Source organism: Haliaeetus leucocephalus, unplaced genomic scaffold (genome assembly GCF_000737465.1).
Source record: "Haliaeetus leucocephalus isolate CR32 unplaced genomic scaffold, Haliaeetus_leucocephalus-4.0 Scaffold1, whole genome shotgun sequence".
Taxonomy (NCBI): Eukaryota; Metazoa; Chordata; class Aves; order Accipitriformes; family Accipitridae; genus Haliaeetus; species Haliaeetus leucocephalus.
The window spans coordinates 5854760-5878471 of record NW_010972437.1 but is presented as its reverse complement, the minus strand read 5'-3'; the positions used below and the strand labels follow the sequence as shown (position 1 = coordinate 5878471).

The 23712-nt window shown below is 34.8% G+C and overlaps 1 protein-coding gene across 2 annotated transcripts in view; it reads left to right on the top strand.

Moving 5' to 3' along the window:
• ADAM23 (ADAM metallopeptidase domain 23) overlaps positions 1 to 23712 on the top strand; it is a 78874-nt gene that overhangs the window by 28903 nt on the left and 26259 nt on the right. For both annotated transcript variants that reach the window (XM_010565129.1, XM_010565138.1), the window contains exons 4-17: positions 725 to 807; positions 1540 to 1603; positions 3908 to 3980; positions 4518 to 4591; positions 5510 to 5575; positions 9427 to 9498; positions 12266 to 12432; positions 14441 to 14525; positions 15270 to 15360; positions 16960 to 17008; positions 19275 to 19374; positions 22045 to 22116; positions 22899 to 22985; positions 23140 to 23220. In XM_010565129.1, the coding sequence (XP_010563431.1) occupies positions 725 to 807; positions 1540 to 1603; positions 3908 to 3980; positions 4518 to 4591; positions 5510 to 5575; positions 9427 to 9498; positions 12266 to 12432; positions 14441 to 14525; positions 15270 to 15360; positions 16960 to 17008; positions 19275 to 19374; positions 22045 to 22116; positions 22899 to 22985; positions 23140 to 23220 (1164 nt within the window). The remainder of the gene's footprint in view (positions 1 to 724; positions 808 to 1539; positions 1604 to 3907; positions 3981 to 4517; positions 4592 to 5509; positions 5576 to 9426; positions 9499 to 12265; positions 12433 to 14440; positions 14526 to 15269; positions 15361 to 16959; positions 17009 to 19274; positions 19375 to 22044; positions 22117 to 22898; positions 22986 to 23139; positions 23221 to 23712) is intronic.

The window sequence follows — 23712 nt, the reverse complement described above, 5'->3', positions numbered from 1 at the left end:
AAACAAAAGGCAGGACCTTGTCTAAAACACAATTGCTGACTTAGAGAAATATAAAAATCTTGCCATTTTTTGAATAATTTGGGGTTTGCATCTATTTGGAATTTTATGCAGTTAAAAACAAGAGTTGACTTTAGTACCCTTTTAACATATGTACAGTAAAAATGCAACTGTACACTTCAGTGTTACTAAATTAGATTCACTTTCTGGCTCATTCATCATTAGTGATATCGGTAACTACAGTCTAATGATGTAACATTTTAACTGATAAATTTTTAGTGAGACAAAATTGGTAGAACCCAGATCTAAGCCAAATACATGCCAGGTGATTGATGGATAACTATATCACTTGTAATTTTAATAGACCTGGAAGGTATCAAGAAACATTTCAATGCTCATGTAACCTGCATTATGTAACATTTTTACAGAATCAATGTACAGCAAAGAAATGCACTTAAAAGGTCAAGAATGCTGTGACTTAAGCAGAAGAATAACCCATGTTATGGCTTGAAAAGTTATGAATTAGTCTTTACTGGGCACAGGTTTTTTTCTTACAAGCAATTAGGGCTTGTCATTGGTTTTTAGCAATTCACTGTTTTCTCTGAAATTTTACCTAATGCAAGGTGTTGAATCTTTTTTTTTGCCTTGGTTTTAAGCAACAGACATTAAATCAGGGTAATTTTGTGTCTGTGTGATTGTTTGTTTGTTTGTTTTTAAACATTATTAGGGTGGAGAGCATTGTTACTACCATGGAAATATCAGAGGTATCAAGGATTCCAAAGTTGCTCTTTCAACTTGTAATGGACTTCAGTAAGTACACATTCCCATTTTTCAAACAAGGCTATTAACTAAATATTACTCTTTAATATTATCTTTTAATATGTAAGGGTCTGAAACTCTACAGGCCCAAAGATTTTTGGTGCTTTGAAATGCCAGTACCAGCTATGGCAAACTACTAGCATTTTTTTTTTAGTATCACTGGGATTAAAGTATTTTGATGCTGTCTCATGAAACCTTTGAATATGGTAAGTGCAAATAAATATTTCACCAGATGACTTATTGTGGTAAAGGGTAAACAAGAATTGTACTTAAGCAGTTTGCATGCTCAGTATTGCTCATGTATAATTCTGTCAGCCAATAGAAAAATTGATCTTTTTGTTAGATTGTACAAGGAAAAAATGTAAGAAATTAATCCTTTCTAGGATTAGTTACTGTTAAGTGCAACTCAGCTGTTGATTATATTCTGTCTGCTAATGTATGTCTTAGGACTTCCTCTTTCCAAGGTCAAATCTTTATTCTTTTTGATGCTTTTTCATTACATTGCCATTACATTAAGTGTTAGTTCATTAAAATGCACCTGATCTCTTAAAAATATTCTTAGCTTTAGACACATGTGGTAATAATGAGCATACATGGAGTTTATTTTAATATTGATCAGGTTTTCAGCCCTAAGTTTGGTTTTGTCTCATCAAAAATCATATCCTGGAGTCAAATTAATTACCCTGTAATCCTTAACATCACTTCTTTTTCTCCATGTTTTAGTGGCATGTTTGAAGATAATACTTATTTGTACTTGATAGAACCGATGGATCTGACTCACAGTGCAGTAAGTTTATTTGTATCTAATTTATTTGTTTTGGGAAAGAGTGCTCAAGGAATAGCAAATAAAAGTATTAGAATAAATTAATAAATAAGTGACGTCTCTCATGCATTCATATGAAAACCAAAAGTATTTTAAAACACTTGCTTGGAATTTATTTATGGCAAGAAATGTGTAAGTATGAATTACCTAAGATTTTTCTCTGCTTTTCTTTAATCTTTCTTTTCCTACTTATTGTTATCATTTAGATGTTGGGAGTAGACTAATAAGACTGTTTCCATAGCAAATGGTTATGGACTGTCAAAAAGCGTTTATGAATTTGCTCTAGTACTTGAACTAAAGGATTTATAAATTTGTAGAAGGGACCTCTGGAAGTCATTTATTCATCCTTCTAAATAGTTGGATCACATTGCTCTTGACCTACCATGTTTCCACACAGAGCTTAATGAAGTAGATATCTAGTGGGTATCTTGCACTTCATATGTGTTAAGTCAGTCATCGCTGTATAGCTTAAATTATTCTGATCCAGCATATTCAAATGTATGACTATGCTGGATCAGCATGTTAGGTCTTTATTTATGCAAATATCTTGCTAACTATTATTATTTTTGTACTTCATATTAAGTTTCATGTTTTATGTTCCTAAAACTTTAGCTCTTAATCGAACTGACTCAATTTCATAGATAGTAGTAAAACCAGGTAGATTTCTACCTCTTGAATGGTTCAGATTTGAGTGATTTTCAGTGAAATAATTCTGCAACATTGAGACAGAGAATTCTTAAGGTTTGTATCCCACTTGGTCTGTAGGATATATTTCAGATGCTGTGTCGCAGTTCTCAAGCTTGTTTTGCTCTTGTAATTACCAGTATATGACAAATAAAGTAATGCTGCAGAACTGGTACGTTTTAGTGACTGTGAACTTGCAGTCCAAAGAAAGATCTGCAAAATCTTTGACTGCTGACACTTTCAAAGAAACTGGATCAACATTCAGAGGAATTAGTGTCATTTGGATGGTCATTTATTGGGCTCTAAATGAAACTGTAGAGACATGGGAAAATATTATGTCCAAAAAGATTTCTCAGTCTCCTCAGGATCACTATTACATGTCACGTGTTAAGCTATGTAATGCATTTTGATGTAGCACATATTCATAAAGGTTGTAAGCCTGAAAACTGACAGCACGGATACAGTAAATTCATGGAGATTATATTTATACAATGGTATCCATGTAGTAGGCAGAGGAGAATTTGACTAAACTGTTTTCTTGCTTGTGTGGACAAAGGAAGCCCAGATCTCTCTGTGTGATATTTCAGTAAAACTTGGAAGTAGAGCAAAAGTTCTAGTTATAAAAGTGAGATACTCTCTGCCAACTGTGTTGAGGATTCAAGTGGAATTCTAAATGATAAGAAGACAGATGAGATGAATATTTTTCTCAAAACTACTGAAGATCAAAATAATACAGCTACAGAGAGCTTTCAGAGACTCATTTTGTGATCTTACTACGTGGGATAAATAGCTTGGACACAGCCTTCAGCATGTAGTTTATTCAGCTTGATTAATCTTAAATATAGTAGATACTATATAAAGGCCCCCCCCCCCCCCCCCCCCGAAAAACCCAGCAAAAATGTGCAGTATTTTCCTTCAGTGTGTTATGTATTTCTTATGGAAGCGACAGAACAGTAGGATCCTACCCTTTTAAAAGAATTGCTTGTTTTGGCAGGTACTGCAGAGGTGTTATGGAAGAAAAGATAGTTGTTTTCTAGAGCAGATACCAAAATGTGATAATTTGGGGCATGTCAGACTTCTACAGAAAATATGCATTAAAAGTCTTCTCCTTTTTAAGTGTTGTATACACCAATAAAACAGGGTGAAACAATCCTCTTATGGATAGTATATTGATTAGTTTCTTGCATTTTGCTGCAATTAGAAAGATACATTTTTGTCATAAATAATAATAGTTGCTTTTCATCTGTGGGAGGAAGATTTCAGCTAGATATTTACCTCTGATTTGATTTGTTGGAATAAACGGTCTGTGTTCTCTAACAGGAAGGCTTTTAAAGGACTCTTTTCAAGTAATCTCAAAGACATCTGTGATACTTTGTAGGCCAGTAAATGTGCTGAAGCAGAGAAACTCCATGATTTGCTCACGATTGTAAATAGATTGCTTCAAATTAGTACTATGCCAAATTGGTACTATGTTTGCTTGCATTTTATGGAAAAATAATAAAAATGATAAATACTGAAAGAAGTGTCTCACTTTTTACTTGACATTATTAATTAGAAGAAAATGTCACATATTTTTCTTATCAGGAAGGTAAAAGTAGGCCACATATCATCCAAAGAACTTATGGAACACAATCCTCCAAGCAGTTGCAGGACCTTGGTATGTTTTTGCTTATGTTATGAGTTTTTCAGTATTGGAAATAATTGTATATATAACTTGAAAAATTTGAATATGAGGTTAACAGTCTATATAAAATTGCTGATTATTTAGAAAAACTTGAAAAATAGATACTAACGTGACTTTTTTTCACAATTATTGCAATGGAATTTAGAGTTGTCAAAAAGCAGCTGAAAGATTTCCATCCACGGAGATCTGTATTTAGCTTTCTTCTGCAAATCATTTAATTTAATCAGTGATAGTAATGCTATTGAGGACACAAAATGGAAGAAAATGTATATTCTAAGCCCAGGTTACAATCTCTTTACCTCCCTTAGCATGCTTTAATTCTAACTTTAGATTTCTAAATTACTTGAGTTTTGATATGAGTTATTTCACATTTTGTGTATTTTAAAAAATGAACTTTTCTATAGCAAAGGTTCTTCTAATTTTAGTGATCTTAATCTACTTTTGATTTAGACAGTGTATATAAGTAGTTTAAAATAATGCCATGAAATTCTTAAATTGTAATTTGTACAGAGACTGAATCTAGTTCTGAATGGCCCTTTCTGTCTGAACTACAGTGGCTGAGGAGAAAGAGAAGAAAGAGAGCAGTAAGTAGTGTGACCCCGAGTTAAGACCATTTATAAAAACAAAACCAAACCCACTAATTTCCGAATTTTTTAATGTTGAGAGAACATAGGCTTCAGAAAACAAATATTTTTGGTAGCTTAATGTTGTCTCATAATACAGTTATCAAATGATAAAAAGAGATTATTTTTTAAAAATAGAATATTTGGAGAAAAGTAGATAAGCTTTCTAAAGTGATGGCAATACTATACGTCAATTGAATGGAAGTTTAGTAGTGAAAATGAGAATTTTAAGTTTTGAGTCTGCTTGAGGATAAAGAATAATTTTGAATTAAGTCTTCCTACTTTGTAGGTATCTGACTTCATTTTCATTTGGCTCATTAAGTAGCATGTTTAAATTAAAAATCCAAATGAGGACACCCAGAACTGGGTTACTTAGAGAACAGAAGTGGGCAGTCCTCAGGATCTACACATGCATATGTGTAAGCTAGGGGAGTAATTGAGTTAAAGAAGATTAATCTGTATTTCTTCACTGGGTTGCACAATCCACAGCATATTTTTTGAGGACGCATCTATTTTTTGTAACTTCCTCATTAAATCTGTGATGAATCGGACAGTAGACCAAGAGTTTTTAGTGTTTCAGATTTTTTTCCTCTGTGAAAATAAGAGAGTAGGGAGGCAGTGGTGGCTACTGCGCTGAGCCAAAAAGAATAGACTCTAAACATTCTTAATGATGTGACTCAGGTTCTCAGCCAGTGTCTGTCATAACTCACTAAGTTGCTGGAGCTATGATTATTTACCCTAGCTGAATGTCTCACCCAGTTTTTACAGGTTTATACATCCTACATAATATTTATGTGTAATCCTATTAAATCAGCTGCAATTATTTTTTAAAATAGCTACATCTTCATGATTTCTCAGAGAATTTCTTTAATCCGTCAGGCATCTCGTGGTATCTTTGAAGAAATGAAATATCTCGAGCTCATGATAGTCAATGACCATAAAATGGTAAGTATATCAATTCAGTGGTAGTCTTCCTTTTGATTATAATTCGTAGGTTGATGTACAGCACTGTGCTGCATCAGCTACTTTGGGTCAAGTATTTTGTTTATCAGCAGCTGTTAACATTTGTACTGTAAGACAGAGTATAGGCCATAGTACCTAATAATGCCTAATGTTACCGAAGATTTTCTACAGCAGTTATATATTCAAAATATGTCTGAAACACTTTGGTATCATATGGATAATTTGATATGCCCATAACCAACAAAGTAAAGCAACAAAACATTTATGTCCAGAATAAACATACTAAACATTCTAAAATTATATCCTGTCCTTAAAGTAATAAAGAAAGAGGTCAGAACTTGTTACTTTTAGTTTTACTAACTTAAATTTTAATGCAGGAAAGCATATAGACAAAACTATCTGATTGTTCTTCCTGGCTATGCCATACTCATAAACAGAATTCATAATGAAGAACAAGGTAAGTTGTTTGCTCAATTCAGAAAGTGTTTGTCATTTGATTTAAAAAAAAAAAAAAAAAGGGGGGGGGGGGGGGGGAAAGCAGCCTCCATTTTTTTCCTTTTTGTCTTGAGGGATCACTGGAAAAAAATCAGACCAAGTGACATTTTGTTATTTAAATGTTACTACTTTCACTAATTATACCAAGTAAGGCTATCAAAGTGTCCGTGTGTTACCCTTACGAAAAATCAGGAGGGGGCCTGGAGAGTAATAAGTTTTGTAAACCTAAACAACTATTTTATAGACCCTTTTTGAAAAGCATCACAAATTTAAGTCCAATAGCTACTTTTTAACTAAAGCATATCTCTTATGGAAAAATACTCAGTGTAGGTTTAAAAGTTTTCTAGTAACAAAGAATATATTGCAACCAACAGCGAATTACTCAAAAAAACCCACCTGATTGTGCCTTGTTCTGAGCCTTGGTCTTGCTTAGCTTTCTCAGCTGTTACATTGACTAAAAGGCAAATAAGGATCATCAACTCTTGGTATGACTTTGCTTCTGTGTGAGCAAGACCATTTTTAAAATAAAATTCTGTTGATAAAACAGTTTCTGCGTATTTTATGGGCAAGTAAAATAAACTTCTAAGTTTCTGTAAGAGCTCCTTGCATCTCTCGCTCTACTGCATGTTTTCCCAATGCTTTATGTTATTGTGGGCTCTTTTGTCAACACTGAAGGATGATTTTAAAGAGCCAGAAATAGCAGATACCAGAATGGGATGCAGTATTTTGTACTTGTTCCATTGCTGAATAGACATATAATACAACCTTCCCTCATCTGTTTTAATAAATCATAGAAATAGTCTGGGCAAAAATTACCTATATTTAATCTGTGTCAATTCAGCAATGGAGGGGGAATTTGAATTGATGGAAAGAGTCGGGCAGAAATTTCTTCAACTGTTTTCACTTGTAAAGCCACTTGGTAGGAAACTATTTTAAGAGTGCTCATGTGTTAGTTGTTTAGGGGTAGGGCACAGTAACTGCAGTTGCAGACGTTTTGTTGTCTCGTTTGAGGTCTGTGGTTGGTGTTCCTTCTGAAGAGATAATATTTCTATGTCTGTTTCCTCTGGCCTCTTGTATTACAGACATGCTTGAAGGACAGACAACCATCCTGTTCAGTACACTTGTTACAGACACTAACTGTTGTCTCCACTCAGGCTTTAATTTGTTAGAACTTCAGACCACAAGCATTCAGGATTTTTTTGCTTCAGAGTTGTCAGTGACACAGAAGCAGATAATAATTCTTTTCAAGGAATAAAATGGATATACTTAAGGAAGTGTTCACTATTATGAGTTAAAGCCTGCCAATCCAGGAGCTCACTAAATGTACTTTTAAGGTTTTCTGCTTACCAGTAGAGGGCAGGTTTCTCCTGCAGCAAGGTTCTGTGTTGGAAGAAGTATCTTAAACCTCTGGTCCTTGGATTGTTAAGTGGTTAATACTATGTATTTTCACAAAATTTTCCCTTCCTGTAACACTAAAGACACAGCTCAACATATTTAATTAGGTTGTTGCACTTTCTACTGACTTAGTTTCTGTTTTAGGAGCTGTGTTTAAACAGAATATGTTGTATATTCCTGTTTATTTGGGCATTTAAATACTTTCATGAAAACAAAGAACATTTTCCAAAGCATATTATTTTACCTTTCCACTTCTGGGAAAGTTTGGGATTAGCTCAAAACAAAAAAACAAAGCCATCCTTCCCCCCTGCCCCGTTACTTTGTTCTCGTATCATGGTTCCCTGGGGAGCAGAGTCCATGATGTGGATACTCTGTACGTCCTATGCACCTACTAGTGCTGTAGCTGGAAGTGCTTTGTTTTGAGAATAGTTATAGGGGAGGGGGTCTCTGCAAACCTATGTTGTAGGATCTTTGGGTATTAAAATCTGCTGTGGATGTGCTGAAGCATTGTGGAACTTAACAGTGAATAACTGGATATGTAAAAAATTTATCTTCCTACAGTCAAATGAATGAGTGTCATCATTAAGTTTGATGAACTTTTTGTTATCTTTGTGGCATTTTGTCCATATAAAACTAGATTGCTTGTGCAAAAATAACTGGAATGTAAAGGGATGGAAAATTTGTTATGATATAGTGTGTGTGTCACTTCTGACTTTGAATTTGAGAAACAGATTATTTACTTTTAAAAGCATATATGTCTTCCAGTTTTACTTTCACCTTTGCACCAAGCATAATTCTGGTAAACAGGATTTGTCTGTTTTGTAATTCTAATTTGGGAAGGTAGTTAATCGTCTAACTTGATGAGAGTAGCTACTCAGTTGCTCAGAGAATAGTCAGACCCTCTTGTTTCAAGGCCTCTTTTTGGGCACTGTGTTTTGGAGTGGGAATAGCTGACACTTTCATGGAACTTGATAATGTTTGCTCATGAGATTTGTGATGAGGTTTGTTGCTTTTAACCAGTAGTTGAAATTAGTAACAGTTTACCGTCTTTGTTCTATGGAATTTTGTGTTCCATTTCTGTGAAATTTTGAAGACTTATTTTTCCTGCCTGCAAATCATATTGTGTAATGCCATTTTGGTTTATGATTTTACAGTTTTTTGAAAGTCATGGATTTATGTTCAGATACCATAGCAGCATCTTTGGAAAATTTGACTTGGAACAGAGGGGACTTGTGGGGCAGGATGAGGAAAGACATGAAACAATTGTAATGACTTGCACAGAAATTAGGAAGCAGATCTTGTAATACAGCTCATCTAAGTCTATAGAAATGGAAAAAAAATTGCAGTTAAAACTTAAGCCATTCAGCTTAACTCTTTCCACATTCAAACACATATTTACTTTTACCATGCACTCCCTCTTCCTTTTTGTGCTTTGGTATAACTAATGCTACTCATCATAAAAGTCTTGTGCTATAGTAGAGACAGGATGCCTTTGCAAAGAGCTGTACACAGGACAAGTGGTAAATACTTCATCTTCATGTCTTATAATTACAGTCATGGAATGTGGCTAATATAGTCTGATATTTAACTCATCAGGTTAAGCACAGTTTTAATGGGTACAGCATCCTCTCAATTTTGAGCTCATGTTTATGTTCATGTTGACATGTAATTTGGTCTCGAACATTTGAAATGTGGTTTTAAATAGGGTATTTCTTGTGGCTAAATGCTCCTTTTATAGATGTGAAAGGCTATCTAGCATACATGTCTTCATTTATCTTCGAGGGATTCTTGAATATGAGATACAGGCTGTGATCTGAAAAGCTTTTTGAGTTTTTCTGTTACTCTTTCTTAAAATATTAATTTTCCTTTCTTGCTGTAAAAATAAAGAATTAGTAATAAATACTGAAGTTCTCACTGTGTTCTACTTTTTTTTCTCCTTTTAGTTCAAAAAGCACCGTTCTTCAAATGCATACACAAACAATTTTGCGAAGTCTGTGGTAAACCTTGTAGATGCTGTAAGTATCTATGTTTCTTCTGAAAATGGTATCACTGACTTTGTTAGTTTAGCACTGTATTAAAAAAGTTAACATTAGCAGATATCAGGATTAAAAAAACCCAGCAGCCATAAAAATTACATTTTAAAACTCATTTCCAGTTCCTCTGCAGAAGAATAGCCTGGGGTGGATGTGTAAGAAACCACCAAATTATCCTTGGCATTTTTCTCAAAGCTTGCAACTGCCAGAGTTAGCCCTTGGCAGGGAGGGATTTCAAACTTGAAGAAGCTTTCAGTATCATTCACTGCTTAAAAATGACATTTAATTGAGTTTAGATTTGTGAAACAAATCTAACTACAAGTGGTTGAAGCTGCAAGTATGGTTCACAAAGCATACACATACATACTCAGAGAAGAAGAGAGTGTGAATAAAAATTCTTCTTTATAAATCTGTATAGCTGAAAAACGCAAAATCCCATTGTAGTACATGATAAATGGGTGGCACTGACACAGGTACCGTACTTGTATCTGTGACTAAATTTAGAACGATTTCACATAGAGCGTATAAACTAAAAGTAAGATTTGTGGTAAAATTTGATTTTTCTTTTTCCTCTTTGATGTATGTGTAATGACCACACACATTTCAGAGCTGTGTTTGTAGTGAAAACAGTATAGTTTGTAGTGAAAACAGTATAGATTTTGAAACAGTATGGATTTTCTAGTAGTGATGAATATAAAGGCTAGCAAAATTCTGACTCTAAGTCTCCTTTCCATGTGACTTTATTTATACCAATAGAACTGCCTGATATGATTCAGTGCAAAACATTGTCAACAGTTTGTTTAGTTCGGAGGAAGCAATACAGTATTTGTTCTTAGTATCTTACATATAAGTATTATGTATACTGTACGTATATTGAAAACTTAGGTGAATATATCTATAATACATGAAATACTGGAAGTGTTCCAGAATGTTTTTGTGTAATGGTCTGAAAATGCCAGTAGTCTGAAGAAAAGTTACTAGAGCAGATAAAAATAATTGAAATAATATTTCTGCAATTTATATTGGACATTCCCAAAGAAAGGGTGGCATCTTCATTCTTTTCTCAACTGATCATTATTTCTTTGTATTCCTTCTGCATTTTAACAAAAGTTATTTAATCTGTCTTTCCTTTCTCTGACTATTCCTTTTGTCTTTCCATTTTTATTTGCTCTTTGTGTGTATACAGAAACACTCAGCTTCTCTCCAGTGTAGAATTCAGTCCCCTGATAGAGGTCTTGCAAAATGACATCTTAATGGCCTTTTCTTTAAACAAAGCATGGAAAGGAGCAGGAATTTCTGCCTTGTTATTCCCTTGTGTTCATAGGGAGTGGGCTGTATTTCTTGCTGATATATTACTGGGAAAAGGATATTGGCTTTCAGAGGCTTCCATGTTCTCTGCCCCCTCTTCCATTCTTTCCTTCCTGTTTGCTTCAGGAAATACGGTTTTCCTCCCAGCAAACACAAGTAAAGTCTTTATTGATCCACCCATATGTAGTTTCTGGGGTTTAGTTTTACTGATTTTTCTCATGTTGTTAACCGTTTTCTATGTATGTCCTCTGCCTGTCTCCCTCAAATTGAAGCATATTAATATTCTTTTTTCCTTCAAAGTTCTTGGACAAAATTGAGCTCAGCTGGTTGCTCCTATATTTATTGCCTTTTTTCCTAAGCTGAATATTATACACTGACTTTTTTATAAGGATAATGCTGCCTTGGTACAAAAGACTGGCATGCTAGCCAGTGCTAGTTTATTCATTATATCTGTCATAACTGCAGGACGATATTTGCAATTCATCTAGTGTATTGTAGGTATAATTTGGCAAAAAGATAATAAAAGCAAATATTTAATATGGTGCCTCATGGAGGTGATAAAAGAACTTGCCTTTTCTGTATTTTATGCATTAGGCAGCCAATGTATTAATTATCTGGTGCTTTTAGATCATAACTAAGTATGATCACTAACTATTCTTTGTGTCCCGTGTAAGGCTTTTGATGGGCAGACTGTCGATTGTGGATAAGGAATGCTTCTTTTATAGATGTGCAAGTTCTGAATAACTTTAGTTAATAAAATTTGGCATTTTATGACCTGAACCTAAAGAGAGCAGCAGTTTTAGTTCAGAATGAAGTATCATGCCAAAGTTAAAATGGATATTATAAAGCTGTTTTGTAATTATTAGGGCCTGATAGTTGTTTCCTTGTCTATTGCTACAGTGACATTAAAATTAATAGAAAAATTAATATTCATATTTAATTCTCACATTACTTGAGTAGCATTAAGTGATCATAGTATAAATTAAAATCAAGCATTATGTGAATTAAATTTTGGATATACTGGAGAACTGAGAAATTATTTAATCTTGACTTAGGAATTGGCTTTGGCTACTCTTTGTTTTTGAGATCTTTCTTTTCTTTTTCTTTAAGATCACCCAGTATACCTTTACATTTCTTCTTTGCTGATTTTTGTACAGGTTTTCTGCAAAACTCAGTGGTGAAATTATTTGACATGAGAATTTCAAAGAAAAGGGAGTAGCTCAAAAAAAGAGCAGCAAGGGGTTTTTTTTGTCCTCTAAAATATAAAATTTAAGTTGATCAGAATATTAATTTTTATGAAATCCAGGACGTTACCAGCTAACGGTTTCCCATGTTTCCCTCCTGCTTTATCCCTCTTGTCCTTCCGCTTTACTCTTACTGGCTAACTGTGCATGTTTGACCCAGTGTTCTACTCCTGTGCCTGTCCTGTCTTTGCCCTCAGATATACAAGGAACAGCTGAACACCAGGGTGGTTCTTGTTGCTGTGGAAACTTGGACAGACAGAGATCGTATTAATATTCACCCTAATCCTCTGCAGATGCTTCATGATTTCTCCAAATATCGACAGCACTACATCAAACAGCATGCTGATGCTGTGCACCTGCTCTCGTATGTACCATCATACAATGGTTTAGATTATTACATTATTGTATACTTTTCTGTCTACTGCTTTTGTCTACCTGTCTCTTCTTGCTTAGTTTTTTGCTCGGTAGTCACTACATCAATCAACATCTGCCTTCCTTAGGAAGCTTAATCTATTTTTTAACAGGTTAGTCTATTTTTAATAGGTGTAGTATATACCCTGGTCATGTTGATATATATCTATACTGAAATTTTAATGTCTTTGCAACCTGGAGACAGTGTCACGTATTTGAAGTGTCTTCTCGTGAGCCCTTAAGGACACCTAGTTTTGCTAATCAGGTGTGTAATGTACTGTTTTCCCAGTAAAGACCAGGAGGGGGCAGAGCTGACAGAATTATGTGCTGCCACAAGAGCATTCCAGTTACTGTATTTATTCACATATGTAGCTGCAGTGATGATTTAATGAGTTAATGAAAGGTCTTCTTTAGAGCTGTAATGAATTGTTTTCTGAGACAAAATGTATTGTGAGGGGAGATTCTGCTTGCACCATTAGGCACATCAACCTTGGGCAACAGTATTTTTTTTACTTCATGGCATTGTAAGCAAAGAGGAGGAAGAGTGTGTTCACTTGTGCAGCATAAAGATCTTAAGCCTTCTGCCAGCAGCATGACATACATGAGGATGGAGTGACAAATGTCTTCCCTGTGATTCTTCTGTCATTTTTCTTCTGCACAGGAAGATAAAAATAGGGGATGAAGAATTTCCTCCAGCCTCTGTCATAGCTGTACTGCCTTAATACAGGCATTGCATTAAAATGCTAATTGCATTTTTCATAAAATATGCAAAGTGCTGATGATGTGCACTCTTAATTACTTTTATGCATGTATTGTGTCCTTTGCTGAAGAGTTTGCCAGTGGGCAAACAGGGTCTTCTCGGTGCATGGTGAAAGGTACTGAATACAAACTGAAATACAGGAAATTCCTTGTAAGCATTGGGGAAATAACTTTCAATGTGAAGGTGGCCAGATGCTGGAGCAGGTTGCCCAAAGAGGCTTTGAAGTGTCCATGCTTGTAGATATTAAAAAAACAAATGGAACATGGCCCTGAGAAGCCTGCTCCAGCTGAGCCCCCTTGAAGCAAGGGGGTTGAACTAGACCATTTCCAGAAGTGCCTGCTAACCTCAGCCCTTGCTGTAGTTCTGTCCATTGTAAAGCATCTAGCTTTAAGCATTTAGTATAGTTAAGCTGCAGTTTGAAAGTTCTGATGGCTGTCAGAATGTTCTGAAAAAATAAATATATACCTGTCTGGAGTATCCTGTCATTTAAAAAAACAAAAGGGACATTGGTTCTGCTGTTGTAAAAGGATTTAATTTTCAAAGATTAGGGTCATTTGCTATGGGTGCCCAAGGCTGCATAGATTTATTATTATGCATATGAAGTTAAAATAAGTGTCATTCGTAATAATTTATAGTTATTTTATATCTATATTTAATTTATATCTTCCAGATTACATTAATTTAATTAAATTATTTGGGGCTTACTAACAATAATTGAAAGGAGGCAGGGTTAAAGAGCAGTATTGAATTACTTTCCCTTTAGGTAGGCTTCTCAGTCTTTTTATTTGGAGTTGAAACTAGAACTTGTATTGGTTTGGATTAAGAGCATAATTAAAAAAATTCTCAACACTGATACATTTCAGTACAGAATTCCTTCCTGACAGATTATAAATTGGAATGTAGTGTTATCATTGTATTTTCTTAGAAATCTGGTACTGTAGCTTTCTCTGCTTGGTTTGTTTGTGGGTTGGGACTGATTCTGACTCTACAAGATAAAAATAGTATTTTTGTCAAAGGTTGTATCTAATCAACTCTTTTGATGCTGGTGGTCTGTTTATAAACTTGCAGTTGCTTTTGATGCTAGATGAGGATTAATGTGGATGCAATGTATCATAGTATGTGTGAAAGTGTGATCTTTCAATAAGTTCCTGGTGCCCAATGCCAATGTGTTGTATTTTCTTTATTTTTGTTTGTCTGCAAGGAATGTGACATTTCATTATAAAAGGAGCAGCTTAAGTTACTTTGGAGGGGTTTGCTCTGTGACCAGAGGAGTAGGAGTGAATGAGGTAATTTTTTTTCACGACTAAGTACATTATAACTTCAGAGTTTGTATGTTTCAGTATTCAGGGCTTTAAAGATAACTTACATATTAAAAAATTAGGATTCTCACAGCCAACCTTCTTCTACCATCATTAAACTATTGCTCACTGTGCTTTTCTTTTTAAAAAGCATTCCTCCTGTCTGTATTATTCTCTTCCTAAGATCTTAAATTGGCATTTAGTATATTTGACAGAAATTTAGACCCAAAAATCTCAGACAGGAGTATTTGAAATATAGCACTGAACATCCTTTTGGGTCTTCTCACTATAAGAGGCTTGATTTTCTAAGGTGCTGATGACATGTAATTCTTACTGATTTTTTTTTAACATTAAAACTAGAAAAATTTGGTCCCTGTGTATTGATTTTTTTTTTTTTCCCCCTCAGTGCAGTGTTAAATCAATAATGAAAATCTCCTGTTTTAACATGGGTTAATCATACTATACAAAACTATTTCACATATGTATCAGATTCCTTTCTGTAGGTTAACCAGTGGACAGGGATTCCCTCAGGTTAAGAGAGGAAAATTTTTTCTGTTATGTACTTGTGTTTATTTTCCTTACATGCACACAGAATTGTGATTGGCTGTACAGAATTACTGAAGTAGTAGGTATATGGTAAGCCAGAATGAGCGGGTGTAGTGTTCATTACAATAACTTATGGTTTGTTTTTTGTGTTGTTTTTTTTTTAATTGCGCTCCCCTTGAAATGCAGTATGGCCTCCCTTTGGCCATGGCGCAGGAACTAGCACAAAGTCTTGCTCAGAACCTTGGAATACAATGGGACCCAGCTGCCAGGAAACAGAGTATGTGCATGGACATGGAGTCTTCTTTTGTCCTCCTTAGCTAAATATATAAACTCTTCTTTTGTAATATTTGAAAAAATACCAAACTTGCTGTAACTGTAGAACAAGAACTGCTGCTTTTGAAAATATATGCATCAAAATTTGAGTTTAACCAAACTAAGAACCACCAGTTTAGCACTCATTTTGCAATGACCTCAGTGATGTCCTGTGTCAGGAGGTGAGATTCATAACCAACATTCAAAGGTATAATTGTAAAAACACCATTAATTTAACTCAGAACTCCTTATCTACTATAATGAAATCTGTAATTCCTGTAGAACTATCACCGACTTCTTAAAATACAAAAATACCTGATTGATAATTGAAGAAACAGTAAGACGCTATAACCTAGTCCAGGGTGACATTTGCTCTATTTGTTACCTTGCTGCTTCGCAGCCAGAAGATTAGATTGACGTGGCCTTAACAGATGTAGAGTGTAGGTGTAACAGCTGCTGGAAAAGGCCTTTTTGGGGCTAAAGAAAATTGTTGGGTTTTTCCACTCACATCTTGTAAGCAATTTTGCTACTTTATCTGTTTCGTCTTTAAAAATGTGAATGATAATGCTGACTTTATTTTGTAATCACTTCAGAAATCTGTGAATTAGGAAACTGTGGAAAAGTAGCGAATGTTGTTGTTTTGTAAAGCATTGCTTTTGAATTGTGTAAACTTGCAAAGTGCTAAAATACTTTCTATATGATTGTCTGTTGATTACAGGTAAAACAGAGTTCACATAGTTTGGAAATCAGTATCTTTTTTAACTGTAAGATAGAGGTTTTTAAAATGATAGCTTAGGTTCCTTATTTGGATAGTCTTTGTAGAGAAAGATTAATGAAAGACCCGGATAGGGCAGAAATAACCATATAAATAATCTGTGAATATTTCTGTGGAGAAACACTATGGAAACCTTTCTTCTTGAAAATATTACTTCTTTTGTAGATAATTTTTACGGGCAGTTTGTAACTGTTTTACCAGCCATAAGATGTTGATCTTTTGGTTTTATTTGATGAATTTGGTGGCTGTTGACTTACATGCTATAGCTGTAAGTAAACTGTAAATCCATTTTCACTCAACTACTTTTTCTAATGAATGATTGGCTGATACACATATTGCTATTAATAATTCTGTGCTGAAGGGGAAAAACGTGGCCTGTCCAGTAACAGATCTCCTTCAGGGTGTTCTGTACACATTTTAGGGAGGAGGAAATGTGAACATTTTTAATCATCAGTATCATGGGTACTGCACATACCCTTCTGCTGCCTGTTTTGAGAGCATGTAAGGAAGAACGTTGCCAGCTATTTTTGGCTTTTTATACTGCCTGAAACTTTGTGTTGAGGCTAAGAACTTGCATATATAGTAATTTGAAAGTACTGCATTTATGTTAAGTATGTTAGTGTCTCTTCAAGTGGGCTGGCTTCCATTTTAGGGCTAGAATCTGTACAGCCAAGCAACCATCTAACCTTTGTATAATTAGTCAAGGTCTCTTTTTATAGTGAGTACTTTATTTTAAGCATATTTATAACTACTTTCCTTTTCTGTTGTATTTTGGTCTTGCCTGAGAAGAGTGTGACTGCACTGAATCCTGGGGTGGTTGCATCATGGAGGAAACGGGGTATGTCATAACTATCAGTAATTGAGGGCTCTGGAATGAGTTAATAGTTTACATTATGTCATAAGTATTTGCGTATTGGGTTTTGTCCATGTGTTTTAGTACTAATAAATGCAAAACTAGAAGCAGTTGGAACAACCCAAACATACAGATCAATGATTTCAACTTTCAGCAATTCATTCCCTTTGCTATTCACTTTTTAAGAAGTTACTCATAAATCTTACATTTTGAAGTGCAATGCAGTGTACTCACTAATGTTTTGCCACACTTACAATGATTGAAAAGTAAAGAATGTATATTTTTTATTAAATAAGTCCAGTTATACTTTTTATGTGCTGCTGAAAAAGTGTTATAATACAGTTTTGATAAGTGATATTTCTATTTTCCTCCTAAATTTTAATTATTTTTTTCCCCCAATTCCTTCAAAATTCTAATTTTGAGTGAATAGATCTCTCTACTTCTGTTCCAATGAATAAAAGTAGAAACGTGAAGCTTTCAGCAAGTGCTCTCAAATCCTTAGCTAAATGGTCAGTGAAGTCTGAGGGGGAAGCGCATCTATATGGGAGGGAACCAGGTTTCATTGCCCTCTACCCTTACACACTGCCAGAGATTCTTTTATCTATACTGTAAGCAATTGATCAGAAAAGCATGGCTTCTGAAACATAGGTTTTTGAGTTTCATAAATCACTTCCTGTTAGAATTCTTGCTCACTGTGGAAGCTTGATTGCAAAAATCATGGAGAAAATTAGTTATAAATAGGACAGAATTAGCTTAGTTTCTTCATACAGTATTTGGAAATTCATTCTTCAGTAGAATTGCTGTGTGGCTTTCCTGTAGACTTGTAATTGTCAGGCACCGTATGCAACAGAAAATTATTCGGTAAGTTTGCTTCTGGAATCCAAAGTAAGGCTTTGATCAGAATAGATACTAGCTTCCTTCCTATGGTGAATTCACTGAAGTACCAGTCTCAGATGGAAATATCAGAAGAAGAGGCTGTGGAACAAACTTCTGTAGGTAAGGTAACAGTAAAAAAAAATAAATGCCAGGAGCAGATGATAGTCACCCAGAAGCTGAAAAAGGACTGACTAATGGAATGAGTGAGTAATTAGCTGCAGTGTAAAACCTTTTTCACTTAACTCCATCAGTGCCAGAAGACATTTTTTACATATATAGTATAATTCAATGCGGAAATGTCAGCTTAGTAGCAGTGAGCTGCTAGGAAAGGAATGGAGAACCTCCTTATGGCATGGTTACCTTTAATATTGTGAATGGTTCTCATTCCCAGATCTCAAAACATGGCTAATTAAAATATCAGACAGTTTGTGTGTGAGAATGACTAATAAAGTATGTTTTCATCAGGCTGGGAAATGAGGAAATAAGGAGAAGTCTGTAACATCATGAACAACATAGCAAATTATTACTGTTTCTTCCACTGTAAGAACTAGGGGATGTGAAATGAGACCAGCAAACAGGTGACAGGACAAACAGGATGAAGTTGTTCTTCTACCAGTCTTGTAATTAAGCCGTGAAACTTCTTGCTGTAGCATCTTGTAGATGCTAAAAGATGTTGGGCAAATTTATGGGAGAAAATACAATGAGGATTATTAAATAGGACAAAATACGGCTTCCTGAGAAAGTAGTTGAGCTGAAAATTGTTGGAAGCTGGAAAAATATTCTGCAAGTAGTAGTACAGTGCTCTGTTCTCTACTCTTCTATGGGCATATCCTCAGGGCCAAAATCAGAGATGGGATTTGGGTAAAGTGGATTTTTAGTCTGATCCTATACAGCTGTTTTTATGGCTATAATTACTTTTACTTTCAAAAGTAACCTTATTGACAGGATCAGATGAATTGAACAGTTTTAAAACCCTGTCATGAAATCAGGGATCTGGAATGTAATCTATCTTTTAAACTGAAGCTGCAAGGAAAACAAACTTAAGAGAACACCGTATTATGCATGCAATCGAGAGGATCCATAGCAGCTATTATGGTAATGTGGGTTTTCACCTTATTAAGAAGATTAGAAGACTACAGTTTAATATACTGCTGATCCATATAACAGAAATGTAAAAATGCAAAATGTTTAAAAACTTCTTATTTTGTTCTGATTTTACTGTTTGAGAATAAGATTGAGCTGACATACTGTTGCACACAGTGGTTGTAAGAAACTGGGATTTACAGTATTAAAAAAATGTTTTGACTCCTCCACCCCCTTCCAGTAACTGTTGGTGTTTCAAGGCATTTACCCAGCTAATTTTTTGCCATTTTAGGGTGTACCATTCCAGGAAATTCTCCAAATGCAGCATTGCAGAATACAAAGAATTTTTACTTCGAGGGGGAGGTGCTTGTCTTTTCAACAAACCGACAAAGGTAATAAATATGTTGGTAGTCAGCACCTCTGCTAAACATTGTAATGAAAATGTAGTAATTTCACGAACACCCATCTGTTCTCAAATTTATTCAAATGTCTATGTGCGTATTTTCTTGAGATTGCTTGCATTAGCTGACTGTTCATTTCCATAACATTTAAAAATAATCTTAAGAAGAATGCAACTTGTTTTCCATCAATTCTTCATGCTCAGATAATGACAAATATTGCAGTTCATTTTTCACTGCTATATACATCCCCACTCAGCATAAATGCACTACTTATTAAGCTGGAAGTAGTGCAAAATAAATCCAGAAGTGAGGCTGTAGTGTGTGCTCCACATACACTTAATTCTTGGACTTCTTGCCTGAGGTTGTTAAAAAGATTGCCAATTACCACACTAGGAATTAGAAATCAATAGCTTACTTCATATAGACAGTAGCAGCTTGTGGTTTTTCTCAAAGTTCACTTCATTTCATTTCCGATGTACTTCCAGCAAACGCTGTAATTTATAGCTGTTTCCTTGTACCATCCATTGCTTTTTTCGCCTAAAAACGTACCAAGGTCATAATTTTTTCCAAGGCAATATTAGCTTGACATCCTTCTAAAGCTGAATAGTATAAAAATATTCCATGCAGCTCTTTTTGCAAAGTAAGATGAATCCAAAGTATTAATATTCTATTTAATTATGGTGTCAAACTTGCTGTCCTTGTAGAATTTAATACCATGTGAGACTATTAGGCCATTCTGTTTAGTGTGCTGTACCCTTTGATAGACCACCACCTTGCACAATTAACTAAAAAAATTTTGCTTGTTAGAGTGTTTTTTAATCTTTTCCCAGGGTAGCAATCTTAGAATAAGAATGTAAGAATTCTTACAGAAAAGAGGAAGTAGGGAGAAAGAAAAACACAGCTTCATTTTTTGATGATGGCTGTCTAGCAAGGTGATATGAACAAATTGTCAAATTGACTTTATCCAGTAAAAAATCTGGTTTACTTCCGTGAAAATGCTGCCAGGAGAATGGTTGAATTATCTTTGTGTGTTATCTGTGTCAGTGTTTCACAGCTTTGAAGTTAAAGTCCTTTGGGGTGGGGTGGGGGGTGGAATCATACAATGTTCTGAATCCTGTTATTTGCAGGTTGGGAGGTAAGGTAGAAAATGGTGTGTTTAATCTTTAGGTAAATAAAATATAGTTGTGTTAAGCAGTCACCATGTTGTCATTTTTAATTACAACCTTTTAGTTATTCTCTGACATGTATATGAACATTTGGTGGTTCCTGATTAATGCTGTAGGAAATTTGTGTGTGCTGTATTTTCTTGCATTACTCTGACCCCTTTTTGTTTTCTTATGGCCTACAGGTCAGATAACTAGGTCTGATGGAGAACTTAATTTCAGGTTCAGAATAACAGATCTTGCTATTTCCACTGAAGCATAGTAGTTAACAGTGACTTATAGAGGGGAAAAAAAAGAAATTTCACTTTTCTGAATTGTGTCGACATTACTAGTGAAGAAGAGTACATATGAGTATTGCTTCAGTGTAGTTTTGCTGCTGGCACCCAAAATTGTAGGTGGTATTGATTACCTATGTAGTTTATGCAACGAAAGTAAGATGTTTTCTTTCTTTTTGATTAGGCGTTATGATTCTTGCCTCCCTCCCCCCCATCAAAGTATCAAGGAAGAATTCCATCCAAGTTTATAAATAATTTGTATTGTATTATATGCTAGATTTTGTATCTTGATAATCCTCAACAGCTGTACTGCCACTAAGCCCATGCAGAAAGAACATGTTTATTTGCATCTTTCACCTTTATCTAGCTGTAGATTTATCTGTTCTCATTTTAACTTGTTAACTTTTAAATTTTCATTTCAACCATGTTCTAGTGATGATTGTGTTTTTGTTGCTAATATCCTGGTTAAATTGGAGATTCCTGATACCTTTATAGGATTTAAAAGCAGAATTATTATATGGAAAACAGACAAGGTTTTTGCAAAATTATTTGTGTGACAAGACTGAAAAATATCCTGAATCACCTTTAATCAAAATTATGATATGTGAAACCAGTACAGAATTTTTATCATCCTGAACTGTAGAATTTATCTGTATTGTATATATCTGGTCCTACAATTAACTGTTTAGCACTATCTGTATGTGGTTGTGTTATTCTAACTTATTAATAAGGCACATAGAACTTCCTTTTGGCAGTGTTTCTTAATGTTTATTATTTTCATGCACAAACATGTTACACTGGAATAGACAGTAGCTAGTTGCATGAGCAAGTATGGGTACCTGAGTAGATCCCAGAGATCATATTGCTGACTGGTTTCTTGAAGGAACTGTCAGAGAAATGGGAGTCCATAGAATAGGAATGATGTTTAAATGTTATCCCCATGAGTATTATTTTATTGTCTCTGTTTATCATAATTTTGAGATCAGTATTCTCCTAAAGAGGGCTAGTATTCAAGTGATTTAGCTGTGCATCTTTCATGTCTGAACAATCCTGACTAGCAGAACTCGAAAAACATCCTGCCTTCCCCACTGCAGTAGCATGGCATATATATTCTCTGTGAGACCATATTTCTGTAGCATTGTGGAAGTGGGCTATGTGGGACAGAAAAGTCATTTGATACTAGTTTTATTCTTACTTTGGGGGGGGGGCTTTTTTGCTTTCAGCTCTTTGAAACCACTGAGTGTGGAAATGGATATGTAGAAGCAGGAGAAGAATGTGATTGCGGTTTCCGAATGGCAAGTAGAGTTACATATTACCCCACAAGTCTTTCTTACAAAATATATTAAGATAAATTATGTGACTGGTGAGGGAGGGGGAAAGGTTATGGAAGTGAATTTGTTTTGCCTATTGTTAGGGAACAACTTCATTCAAGGACTGTGTTTAAACATTTTTTTCAAGTGAGAATGAGTACAAAGACAGAGATTGTCCTCAGAACAGTTCCTGTTACACTAATGGCAAGATGTAGCTGTTTTCCAGCAATTTTTGAATTGCACTGTAGAAGTACTTACCCCTTTACTTTTCCTGGATAGCGTGCCTGGAGTGGTAGGCTCCTTATCTATTCTTTGGAGATAGGTGCCTGTGTTTGGACAGAATAAGTAAACTGTTGTTTTCTTCTCTGGAAATATTCCAATAATGTTTTTGCAAAAATCTGCCCTGTAGGTTTGAGTCCCAGTTCTAGTTTTTAATTATAATTGCACCCATAATTAGTTTTCTTAATCTTTTTTCTGCACTGAATGCAATTTGACTAAGCAGCATGCATTTGGCACAGGCTATTCCACGCTTATGAAGAGGCTTTAGAAGGTGTGAATCACCTTGTTGCTAGCACATATATGCCACTTTTTCCCCTTTACTTTAGTATTTGAGCACTGCAAAGGATTATTCCAGCTGATAATTTCAAGTCATCAGTGCTGAACTGAATCTTTTGTCTGCTGGTGCATAATAGTTTGTTGGAAAGATTGTGAAGAAAAAAACTTATTTAAAATGGAAAACTAAAAATTTTGCTTAATATTTTCTTCAGGAATGCTATGCAGACTGTTGTAAGAAGTGCTCTCTTTCTAATGGAGCTCATTGTAGTGATGGACCCTGCTGTAATACGTCGTGTCTTGTGAGTGTTGCTGCAGTATATCTATTGTTCTTTTCAGTTGTCCATGGAAGTCATGTGCAGCCTGTTATAGTTCAAAGACTGTTTTAGGTAGAATGAAAAGGAACATCTTTTGTAGACATAATCTTAGTCCTGAACTATACTCTTAATTTTCTAGTTTTTCCCACGGGGCTATGATTGTCGATACGCAGTGAATGAATGTGATATTGCAGAGTTCTGCACTGGAGATTCTGGCCAGGTATGTATGCAGAGGCTTTCTCTTCCTACGCTATTGATGTTTGTTTGCACTCATTTTTATATCAAATTAAGAGGAAAATCTGGGTTAACAAACTGCACACTCATATACCCAAAATAACTGGGGGGGGGGGTGTAATCCTAACAAAATTTTTTAAACATAAGAATAAACTATCATAAACTCAAAAAAAAATTAATCTAAGTGGACTTAAAATATGACTTCTGTAGGGTTATTTGTTTTTTAAAACTTGTGGGCTTTTGTGTATCTGTATAGTATTTGTGTCAGACATCCTCCTTTACTCTTTGACTGGTCTGTAGTGTAAGTACTAAGACTATACTGCAAATATGAATGGATTAAAAGGTAATAACAGTAAGATTTTATGAGATTAAATAGTTTATAAATGTAGAAAATTACAACTAATCAGGTATACAATCATAAAATCATTTAAGTTGGAAAAGACCCTTAAGATCACGGAGTCTAACCATTAACCTAGCA